The sequence below is a fragment of the Pongo pygmaeus genome, chromosome 3, assembly GCF_028885625.2.
Source record: "Pongo pygmaeus isolate AG05252 chromosome 3, NHGRI_mPonPyg2-v2.0_pri, whole genome shotgun sequence".
NCBI lineage: Eukaryota > Metazoa > Chordata > Mammalia > Primates > Hominidae > Pongo > Pongo pygmaeus.
Window position 1 is genome coordinate 163,190,784 of NC_072376.2, and position 12,862 is coordinate 163,203,645.

The 12,862-nt window shown below is 40.0% G+C and overlaps 1 protein-coding gene across 5 annotated transcripts in view; it reads right to left on the minus strand.

The window, feature by feature from the left end:
• Window positions 1-1,948: 1,948 nt before the first annotated feature.
• The window catches only part of LRBA (LPS responsive beige-like anchor protein), a 764,782-nt gene continuing 753,868 nt past the window's right edge, over window positions 1,949-12,862 (minus strand). For all 5 annotated transcript variants that reach the window (XM_054484859.2, XM_054484861.2, XM_054484860.2 and 2 more), the window contains one exon: window positions 1,949-3,091. In XM_054484859.2, coding sequence (XP_054340834.1) covers window positions 3,001-3,091 — 91 coding nt within the window. In that variant the 3' untranslated portion in view covers window positions 1,949-3,000. The remainder of the gene's footprint in view (window positions 3,092-12,862) is intronic.

Consider the following 12,862-nt stretch of genomic DNA (forward strand, 5'->3'; position numbering starts at 1 on the left):
GTGGGGCTACATCCCAGGTTCCCTGACCATCTCCTGCGAGCTTGACTCACACAACCACTGCCATCTCACTGCCCCTCTGACAGGTGTAGGACGACATGTGACACCAAGTGTGTGGTCGGCCCCTGACCCTCTGACTCGGCTGCTCTTAGAGCGAGTGGAAAGGGCAACCCCGGGTTGTCAGTTCCCGACCTCATGCCCTGCTCATGGCTACTCGTGATTCCTGTGCAAGACACTTGGAATCTTCCTGTTGTGTATGCTAAGCAGAAGTGAGGTGTGATGTTTCTCAATGGATAAAATAGCTCTTTTATTGAAGTAATTTATGAAAACACTGATTTTTGGTGTACTTTGGGAGTAAGACGCTGTCATCTGAGAGTGTGTTGTCTACACGTTTCTATCGATGTTTTTCGGATGTTCATGTTGTCTTTTAGCCCTCCTGCTTTCTCCCAGAGATCTAATGGTATTTCTTAAATGACAGCATCTCAGGGACTTGATTGGTTATATTTCAGTAAGAAACAGTATGTCAGTGAGGAAAATCTTAATTTCTGGAGGCAATGCATCTTAAACCAGCCCTGTTACTGTACATGGACCAAGCACAGCCCATCCAGCTGCAACCACTCACTGTGCAGACGCACTGTTCCCTCTGTTGTGGTTCCCTCATTTCCAGCCCCAAAACACCTCTTCTTTCACTTCTTTTCTTAACTGGCTTACATTTATGTAAAGTAATAGCCTTTTTAAGGAGTTAGTTAAAATTGAATAAGTAAATATTGAATAAACTGTAAATGTTATTACTGAACAGATTCTATCATTAAGAAGCCCATGTGTTGATGCCAGCCTTATTTGTTTTATGAAGTGTTGTTTCTTCTTTTAGTATTTTTTAAATTATTATTATTATTATTTTTCGAGATGCAGTCTCACTCTGTCGCCTAGGCTGGAGTGCAGTGGCACAATCTGAGTTCACTGCAACCTCCGCCTCCCAGGCTCAAGCAATTCTCCTGCCTCTGCCTCTGCCTCCCGAGTAGCTGGGATTAACAGGCGTCCACCACCAAGCCTGGCTACTTTTTGTATTTTTAGTAGGGACTGGGTTTCCCCATTTTAGCCAGGCTGGTCTCGAACTCCTGACCTCAAGTGATCCGCCCTCCTCGGCCTCCTAAAGTGCTGGGATTACAGGCATGAGCCAATGCACCCGGCCAACTTATGTTTCAATTAATTTTCGTTAGTTATAAGAAGTTTTTAAAACAATAAAGGTAGTGGAGATACTGATTTTTTTTTCTTTTAGGTTTCAAGAGGAGCTTTGCTTTAGGTTTGCTAGGAATAGGGTGGTTGAAGTATCATTTGTGTGGCATATGACTTAGGTATTGGTATTTTCTTCTACCATTGTTCACTTAAGTTTTCAAAGTGTAATATTCACAAGTTAATGAGGATATTAACAGTGAAGATGTTCATCAGTTAATTTATCAGCAACCTGGGTGTTTCTTTGATTCTAAAATGTACTTTCCCTCCCCCACATTTCACCATCTATTTTCTTAATGATGGATCTCAGATGAAGTGGTACATAAAGTTCCTTGCTAGGCATTTGTAAGATTCAGGTCTAGGTCATTTGTGTGAGTCTCAGTAAGAGGAGAGATCTGGCCAAAGAAAGAAAGCTCATTTTCCTGTTTTCAGTCAGGAGGATCTCTCACATTGGTTATTGATCAAAAACTAGGACTGAATCAGTTTGACATTTTCTTTGTGAATCAATCATCATTTTATTAATGTTTGTTTAAAATTTAGGAGCAAAAAAGGCATTTCCAACAATTCAATTACAGATGCTATTATTTTATTCAGCTTTTTCTGTCAGTCAAACTGAATTGTTCATTCCAAATCCTTGCTTTTAGAGAAGAGCTGAGTGTGTAGGAAAAAAAGAGGGACCATTTGAGGTCTGTTGGAAGAGAAATAATAGAGATCAAAGTTCACAACATACAAAGAATTTATTTATGCAATACAGGCCTTTTCTCAAATATTTTTCACAGAATTCTACACAGTAATCTACTAGAAAAGTAGAATTATACAACACCAAATAACATTGTTTCTTAGTACAAATTGCTAATCAAAAGGAAGGTGGAGATAGATAGATAGTTTAATAACAAATAGTAAAACAGGTGTTGCTGAATACAGCACCTGGTAGCCTCTATTTGCAAACCCGGGGAGGGAAGGGGGTGCCCCAACAGTGGCTCCGCCTCATTGTCCCGGCACAGGCAAACCGCAGTAGTGAGCTTTGGTACTTGCATTTACTTTTTAAAAGAAAAACAAATGTTGTGAGCTCAAGAGCATTGCCATCATTTCATTTTGTTGTGCTATGAAGATGACAGATCAGGAAAAAATGGAAACTATTTCACACTTGCTATAAATTAGATTCCTGTGCTAACCACACAATAAAATAGCCTCCCCCAAACCATACTTTTCTAGGTCTAAAACATGCTTGAAGAATAATATTGATAGAATTAATTGAGATGTTTTAAATTACATTTACCATAATTTAAACATTACTATTTAAATCCCAGAAATATTAGTGCTGAAGAAGCACAGTTGTTTGGAAAAATACAGGACCCAAATTACAGCATCAAATTTTCCTATTCCAATATTATAACCCACTTCCCCACTGTGAAAATCCTATTTCTCAAGCTTGTAGATGCATGGGAAATGTTCTTCATAATATTATAGCTGGAATAAGTGGTTTACTTGCTCCACTGTATGTTTCCATAATTGGTGAAAATAGACTTCTCATTATGACTAAAAATATAGATTTTTTAAAACTACAGAACCCAGCAGCCAGTTTTCTGCTTTGCTAATCCCCCCCAAAAAAGTCAAGCAAAGACTACAAAAATAGCAATTATTAATAACTTTAAAAAATATTTTGCTTCTTTGAGCAAATTTAAGTTACATTCAGATGTGGTAGAAGAGAATGATGCTTCAGGTACTTCTGCTCATCCTAGGGGCAGAGTTGATGTACAGCTGTCACCATCAGTAGCGGGTTTGGTATTCATGATGCCACCGGTTAAAGTCGTTGTAAAATAGCACAATGCTTCCTGAAGCCATGCCAGAAATGATGCACCTAGGAGAAGCACAGAGAGAAGGACTTTTACAAACCTGTGTGTCCTAGAGATGTTACTAAAAACTGCTCTCTCCAAATCCACAAGGTAAATATAGAAGATGGCAGTCAAGGCTCCAATTTGTGAGAACTAAGGTATGTATTTCATGACTAAAATGTATCCCTGAGTAAGCTCAGAGTACTGCCTCTGACACTCCACAAGGATCCAAGCCACAGCTTGCTTTTTCATTGAAAGGGTACGGACAGCTGGTGTGTGCAGGATGAGTCACTAAAATCTGAACAGATTTGGTAATTTCTAAAGGGGGACTGGGCTGGCAAGACACATCCATTATATAAGCAACAGACTCAAAAGAAGGAACCACAATTTCAAAGTAACTGCTGGTGGAAAGAAGCAGCACACACTCAAGTGACAAGAGACACCACCTCTGACAGGTACAGAATCAATGAAGAGTGAAAAAGAATAGTGTTGACCATAATTTAAGCTGGTCTCCCCTTTGTGGAGAAGTAGTCTATGTCCATCATGCTCTGGGTGAGGACCTAGTCCTCATAACACAGTGACTCACTGAAATCACTGAAGATAAGAACTTCTTCTGCAAGCTTCTTGGTCTCCTGTCCCCAAAGAGGTGGTGCAGGGAAAGAGATGGAGAACATAGGTGAACCTAAACTGAGCATAGCCAGATTTTTCTCTGTGTAGTTTGGTTAGGACCAGCCCTTAGAAGCCATATTCAGTATCCTTCCTAGTACCTCGTCTCAAAATTAGGAATTAAAATGTGTCACTACAAAAAAAATCAACTAAAAACAAAGGAAGACAGTAAGGAGGAAATGAGAGACAAAACTCTAAGGCAGAGAGAAAATTAAATAGCAAAGTGGCAAAAGTCAGTCTTTCCTTATCAGTCATTAAAGAGATTAAATTCTCCAGCGAAAAGGAAGAGATTGGCAGAATGGATAAAAAAAACATGATCCAACTATATGCTGTCTACAGGAGACCCACTTGAGATCTAAAGACAAACAAACAGCTTGAAAGTGAAAGGATGGAAAAGATATTCCATGTAAATAGTAGCAAAGAGAGCTGAGGTGGCTTATACTAATATCAGACAAAATAGTCTTTCAGTCAAAAACTGTAACAAGAGACAAAGAAGGACACTACATTGAGAAAAGGGTAAATTCACAGAAATATAACAATTATATATGCATTTATCATCAGACCCCCAAGATACAAAGAGCAAACATTAACAGAATTGAAGGGAGAAATGGTTCTACAGTAATAGTTTTAGACGTCAATACCCCACTTTCAATAATGGGTGGAACAACCGGGTGGAAGATAAGGAAATAGGACACTTGAACAATACGATAAGCCAATTGGACCTGACACATGTATATGGAACACCCTCCCAACAACAATAGAATAGAATATACATGTTTTTGCGTGCACATGGAATAGTCTCCAAGCTAAATCATATGTTAGGCCACAAGTGTTAATGACTTAGTAAAGATTAAAATCACAAAGTAGCTTTTCTGATCATAATAGAATGAAACTAGATACCAATAACTGAAGGTAAACTAGAAAATTCACAAATATGTGGAAAGTAAATAAATGATGAGTCAAAGAAAACAACATAAGAGACATCAGCAAACACTGAGACAAATGAAAAGGAAATACAACAAGCCAAAACTTCCGAAATGCAGCAAAAGCAATGCTAAAATGGAAATTTTTAGCTGTAAACACATACATTTAAAAATATCTCAAATCAGTAACCTAACTTTACCTCTTAAAGAACTAGAAAATAGACTAAACCCCAGGCTAGGCAGAAGGAAGAAAATAATAAAGAACAGAGTAGAGATAGATAAAACAGAAAATAGTAAAATGATAGGGAAAAAACTCAAAAATTGGTTCTTTGAAAAGATAACAAAATTGACAAACCTCTAGCTAGACTAAGATGACTTGTCTGGGCATGGTGGCTCATGCCTGTAATCCCAGCAGTTTGGGAGGCCAAGGCGGGTGGATCACCTGGGGTCAGGAGTTCGAGACCAGCCTGGCCAACCTGGGGAAACCCCGTCTCTACTAAAAATACAAAAATTAGCTGGGCGTAGTAGTGGGCACCTGTAATCCCAGCTACTTGGAAGGCTGAGGCAGGAGAATCACTTGAACCTGGGAAGCAGAGGTTGCAGTGAGCTGAGATTGCGCCATTGCACTCCAGCCTGGGTGATAGAGTGAGACTCCATCTCAAAAAAAAAAAGATAAATTACTAAAATCAGAAATAAAAGTTGGGACATTACTGATTTGGCAGAAACAATGAGTTCAGAGAGACTATTAGAAACAACTGTATACCAACAAATAAGGCAACCTAGATGAAATAGACAAATTCCTGAAAACAGTATACCAAAACTGAATGAAGAAATAGAAATGATTAGACTTATGACAAGTGAAGAGATTGACTCAGTAATCAAAAACCTCCCAATAAGAAAAGTCCTAGACCAGATGGCTTCACTGATGAATTCTACCAAACATTTAAAGAAGTATTAACACCAATCCTTCTCAATTTCTTCCAAAAAATTAAAGAATCCAGAACACTTCCTAAGTGATTCAATAAGGCCAGTATTACCATGACACCAAAGCCAGTTGAAGACATGACAACAAAAGAACATACAGACCAGGATACAAAATACTAGCAAACTGAATTCACTAGCATAGTAGTGGGAATATACACCATGACCAAATGGGATTCATTCTGGGAATGCAAGGATGACTCACCATGCAAAAGTCAACCAACATATAACATACTCCATTAACAGAACAAACAACAACAAAATAAGCCCACATGATCATCTCAACTGATGCTGGAAAATTTGACATGTGACAAAATTCATCATCCTTTTATTATGAAAACAATAAACTAGGAGTAGAAGGAAACTACCTCAAATGATAAACAGCATGTATGAATAACCCACCGCTAACACCACACTCGATGAAAAGAAGTTTTTCCCCTATGATTGGGAACAAGGCAAGGATGCCCACTTTAACCACTCTTATCCAACACAGTACTGAAAGTCCTAGACAGAGCAATTACACAAGAAAAAAGTATACAAATTGGAAAGGAGGAGTGAAACTGTCTCTGCTTACAGATGACATGATCTTATATGTAGGAAATCCTAAAAATTCCACACCAAAACAAAACAAAAACTTAGAGCTAATAAATGAATTCAGCAAATTTGCAGGATATACAACACGAAAATCAGTTGCATTTTTATACACTAACAATGAGCAGTCCAAAAGGAAAATTAAGAGTTGCAGTGAGCCGAGATCATGCCATTGCACTCCAGCCTGGGTGACAAAGTGAGACAGAAACCCCTAACAGCCAAAACAATCTTGAGAAAGAAGAAATATGTTAGCAATTGCACATTTCCTGATTTGAAAACTTACTGCTACAATGCGACAGTAATCAAAACATTGTCATACTGATATAGGCAGACCAACAGAAGAGAAAGTTGAGAAATAATCCCTCACATATGTGCTCAAATAGGGTGCCAAGACCTTTCAATGGAGAAAGCACCTTCTTTTCAACAAATGATGCTGGGAAAATCGGATGTCCACATGCAAAACAATGAAGGTGGACTCTCACCTACCATTATATTAAAAAACTAACTCAACATGGATCAAAAACCTAAATATAAATTAAAACTATAAAACTTTTAGATGAAAACATATGGGAAAACCTTCATGACCTTGGATTTTGCAGTGGTTTCTTGGATATGATATCAAAACGAGACAAGATAACAAAACAAACTCATAACAAAAAATAGGACTTCATAAAAAGTAAAATCAGGGCTGGGTATAGTGGCTTATGGCTATAATCCCATCACTTTGGGTGGCTGAGGCAGCAGGATTGTTTGAGCCCAGGAGTTCAAGACCAGCCTGGACAACATAGTGAGATCCTGTCTCTACAGAAAATAAAAAAGCTGGGCATGGTGGCACATGCCTGGAGTACCAGCTACCATGTAGCTGAGGCGGGAGAATCGTTTGACCCCAGGAGGTTGAGGCTTCAGTGAGCTGTGATCGCGCCACTGCACTCCAGTCTGGGCAAAAGAGTGAGACCCTGTCTCAAAAAACAGACAAAAAGTAAAATCTTTTGAGCATCTAAGGATATTATGAAGAGAGTGAAAAAACATCACTGATCATTGGGGAAATCAAAACCACAATGACAGACCACGCCTGTTAGGACAACTGTTAAAAAATAGAGCAAGGTGTTGATAAGGATGTGGAGAAATTGGAACCCATGTAAAATGGTACAGCCACTGTGGAAAACACTTTAGGGTTTCCTCAAAAAGTCAAACAGAATTGCCATATAACCCAGCAATTCCACTCCTGGGCATACACCCAAAAGGACTGTAAAAAGGGACTTGAATAGCTATTTGTATGATAATGTTCATAGCAGCATTACTCACAATAGCCAAAAGGTAGAAACAACCCAAGTATCCATCATCAACAGGTGAATGATAAAAAGAACACAGAACATTCATATAATATTCTGATACGTGCTACAACATGCAGGAACCTTGAAAGCGTTACGCCAAGTGAAATAAGCCAGGCGCCACACAACAAATATGGTATGATTCCACTTACGGAAGGTGCTTAGAAGAGGTAAATTCATAGAGACAGAAAGTAGAATGCACATGAGCTGGTGGGGAGAGAGAGTCATTAACAGGCAGAGCTTCTGTTTATGATGAAAAGGGTCTGGAAATGGATGATGGTGATGGTGGCACAACACTGTAAATGTACATAATGCCACTAAATTATATATTGAAAAGAGTTTAGATGGAAAATGTTATATGTTGCCACAATTTTTTTTAAAAGGAACAAAAATTTGTGACTATACATTAAGAGGAAATAAGGTGCCAGATAAAGATGATCCCCCCAAAATCTACCACTTGAGACCTTTTAGGAAATAAGCCCTATCTTTCAGGGGACTCTCCATATGCAGAGATATGCAGAGATAAAGGCATTTTACATTAAACATCTTTACAGCTCTTTCAGTTTTATTTACTAATAAAGGTACTTCAGGCTGGCAATGGCCAAATAGGAACAGATCTGGTCTGCAGCTCCCAGCGAGATTGACGCTGGGTGGGTGATTTCTGCATTTCCAACTGAGGTACCTGTTTCATCTCATTGGGACTGGTTGGACAGTGGGTGCAGCCCACAGAGGGCGAGCCAAAGCAGGGTGGAGTGTTGCCTCACCCAGGGAAGCGCAAGGGGTTGGGGAATTCCCTCCCCCAGCCAAGGGAGGCTGTGAGGGACTGTGCCATGAGGAATGGTGCACTCTGGCCCAGATACTGCACTTTTCCCATGGTCTTCACAGCCTGCAGACCAGGAGATTCCCTTGGGTGCCTACACCACCAGGGCCCTGGGTTTTAAGCACAAAACTGGGTGGTTGTTTGGTCAGACACTGAGCTAGCTGCAGGAGTTTTTTTTTTTTTTTTTTCATACCCCAGTGGTGCCTGGAATGCCAGCGAGACAGAACCGTTCACTCCCCTGGAAAGGGGGCTGAAGCCAGGGAGCCAAGTGGTCTGACTCAGTGGGCCCCACTCCCGTGGAGCCCAGCAAGCTAAGATCCACTGGCTTGAAATTCTTGCTGCCAGCACAGCAGTCTGAAGTTGACCCGGGATGCTCAAGCTTGGTGGGGGGAGGGGCATCCACCATTGCTGAGGCTTGAGTAGGTGGTTTTACCCTCACGGTGTAAACAAAGCCTCTGGGAAATTCGAATTGGGTGGAGCTCACTGCAGCTCAGCAAGGCCACTGTGGCCAGACTGCCTCTCTAGATTCCTCCTTTCTGGGCAGGGCATCTCTGGAAAAAAAGGCAGCAGCCCCAGTTAGGAGGCTTATAGATAAATCCCCCATCTCCCTGGGACAGAGCACCTGGGGGAAGGGGCAGCCGTGGGTGCAGCTTCAGCAGACTTAAATGTCCCTGCCTGACAGCTCTGAAGACAGCAGTGGATCTCCCAGGACAGCATTTGAGCTCTGCTAAGGGTCAAACTGCCTCCTCAAGTGGGTCCTCGACCCCTGTGTCTCCTGACTGGGAGAAACCTCCCAGTAGGGGCCGACAGACACCTCATACAGGAGAGCTTTGGCGGAGGCCCCTCTGGAATGAAGCTTCCAGAGGAAGGAACTGGCAGCAATCTTTGCTGTTCTGCAGCCTCCACTGGTGATACCCAGGTAAACAGGGTCTGGAGTGGACCTCTGGCAAACTCCAGCAGACCTGCAGCTGAGGGGCCTGTTAGAAGGAAAACTAACAAACAGGAATAGCATCAACATCAACAAAAAGGATGTCCAGACACAGAAAACCCATCCAAAGGTCACCAACATCGAAGACTAAAGATAGATAAATCCACAAAAATGGGGAGAAACCAGTGCAAAAAGGCTGAAAATTGCAAAAACCAGAATGCCTCTTCTCCAAAGGATTACAACTCCTCACCAGGAAGGGAACAAAACTGGACAGTTTGACAAATTAACAGAAGTAAGCTTCAGAAGGTGGGTAATAAACTCCTCTGAGCTAAAGGAGCACGTTCTAATCCAATGCAAGGAAGCTAAGAACCTTGAAAAAAGGTTAGATGAATTGCTAACTAGAATGACCAGTTGAAAGAAGAACATAAATGACCTGATGGAGCTGAAAAACACAGCATGAGAACTTCGTGAAGCATACACAAGTATCAATAGCCAAATCTATCAAGCAGAAGAAAGGATATCAGAGACTGAAGATCAACTTAATGAAATAAAGAGAGAAGATTAGAGAAAAAAGAATGAAAAGGAACAAACAAAGCCTTCAAGAAATATGGGACTATGTGAAAAGACCAAATCTACATTTGATTGGTGTACCTGAAAGTGATGGGGAGAATGGAACCAAGCTAGAAAACACTCCTCAGGATATTATCCAGGAGAACTTCCCCAACCTAGCAAGACAGACCAACATTCAAATTCAGGAAATACAGAGAACACCACAAAGATACTTCTCAAGAAGAGCAACCCCAAGATACATAATCATCAGATTATGTGAAGGTAGAAATGAAGGAAAAATTGTTAAGGGCAGCCAGAAAGAAAGGTCAGGTTACCCACAAAGCAAAGGCCATCAGACTAACAGCGGATCTCTCAGTAGAAACCCTACAAGCCAGAAGAGAGTGGGGGCCAATATTCAACATTCTCAAAGAAAATAATTCTCAACCCAGAATTTCATATCCAGCCAAACTAAGCTTCATAAGCAAAGGAGAAATAAAATCCTTTACAGATAAGCAAATGTTGAGAGATTTAGTCACCACCAGGCCTGCCTTACAAGAGCTCCTGAAGGAAGCACTAGACACGGAAAGGAACAACTGGTACCAGCCACTATGAAAACATACCAAATTGTAAAGACCGTCGATGCTATGAAGGAAACCGCATCAACTAATGAGCAAAATAACCAGCTAGCATCATAATGACAGGATCGAATTCACACATAACAATATTAACTTTAAATGTAAATGGGCTAAATGCTCCAATTAAAAGACACAGACTGGCAAACTGGATAAAGAGTCAAGACCCATCAGTGTGCTATATTCAGGAGACCCATCTCACATGCAAAGACACACATAGGCTCAAAATAAAGGGATGGAGGAAGATTTACCAAGCAAATGGAAAACAAAAAAAAAAGCAGGGTTGCAATCCTAGTCTCTGATAAAGCAGACTTTAAATCAACAAAGATCAAAAGAGACAAGAAGGCCATGACATAATGGTAAAGGGATCAATGCAACAAGAAGACCTAACTGTCATAAATATATATGCACCCAATACAGGAGCATCCAGATTCATAAAGCAAGTTCTTAGAGACCTACAAAGAGACTTAGACTCCCACACAATAATAGTGGGAGACTTTAATACCCCACTGCCAATATTAGATCAATGAGACAGAAAAGTAACAAGGATATTCAGAACTTGAACTCAGCTCTGGACCAAGCAGACCTAATAGACATCTACAGAAATCTCCACCCCAAATCATCAGAATATTCATTCTTCTCAGCACCACACTGCACTTATTCTAAAATTGACCACATAATTGGAAGTAAAACACTCCTCAGCAAATGCAAAAGAATGGAAATCATAACCAATAGTCTCTCAGACCACAGTGCAATCAAATTAGAACTCAGGCTTAATACACTCACTCAAAACCGCACAACTACATGGAAACTGAACAATTTGCTCCTGAATGACTACTGGGTAAATACTGAAATGAAGACAGAAATAAAGATGTTACTTGAAACCAATGAGAACAAAGACACAACATACCAGGATCTCTGGGATACATTTAAAACACTGTTTTGAAGGAAATTTATAGTACATAATGCCCATAAGAGAAAGCAGGAAAGATCTAAAATCAACACCCTAACATCACAATTAAAAGAACTACAGAACGAAGAGAAAACAAATTCAAAAGCTAGCAGAAGACACTAAGATCAGAGCAGAACTGAAGGAGACAGAGACACAAAAAAACCTTCAAATCAATGAATCCAAGAGCTGGTTTTTTTGAAAAGATCAACAAAATAGACCACTAGCCAGATTAATAAAGAAGAAAAGAGAGAAGAATCAAATATACACAAGAAAAAATGATAAAGGGGTTATCACCACTGATTCCACAGAAATACAAACTACCATCAGAGAATACTATAAACACCTCTATGCAAATAAACTAGAAAATCTAGAAGAAATGGATACATTCTTGGGCACATACACCCTCCCAAGTCTAAACCAGGAAGAAGTCGAATCCCTGAATAGACCAATAACAAGTTCTGAAATCAATAGCCTACCAACCAAAAAAATTTCAGGACCAGATGGATTCACAGCCAATTTCTACCAGAGGTACAAAAAGGAGCTGGTACCATTCCTTCTGAAACTACTCCAATCAATAGAAAAAGAGGGAATCCTCCCTAACTCATTTTATGAGGCCAGCATCATCCTGATACCAAAACCTGGCAGAGACACAACAAAGAAAGAAAATTTCAGGCCAATATGCCTAACGAACATCAATGTGAAAATCCTCAATAAAATACTGGCAAACTGAATCCAGGAGCACATCAAAAAGCTTATCCACCACCATCAAGTGGGCTTCATCCCTGGGATGCAAGGCTGGTTCAACATACGCAAATCAATAAAAGTAATTCATCACAAAAACAGAATCAATGACAAAAACCACATGATTATCTCAATAGATGCAGAAAAGGCCTTCAACAACATTCAACACCCTTCATCCTAAAAACTCTCAATAAACTAGGTACTGATGGAATGTATCTCAAAATAATAAGAGCTATTTATGACAAACCCACAGCCAATATCATATTGAATGGGCAAAAACTAGAAGCATTCCCTTTGAAAACTGGCACAAGACAAGGATATGCCCTCTCTCACCACTCGTATTCAACATAGTATTGGAAGTTCTTGCCAGGGCAATCAGGCAAGAGAAAGAAAGAAAGGGTATTCAAATAGGAAAAGAGGAAGTCAAATTGTCCCTGTTTGTGATGACATGATTGTATATTTAGAGAACCCACTGTCTCAGCCCAAAATCTCCTTAAGCTGATAAACAACTTCAGCAAAGTCTCAGGATACAAAATCAATGTGCAAAAATCACAAGCATTCCTATACACCAATAACAGACAAACAGCCAAATCATGAGTGAACTCCCATTCACAACTGCTACAAAGAGAATTAAATACCTAGGAATCTAACTTACAAGGGATGTGAAGGACATCTTCGAGGAG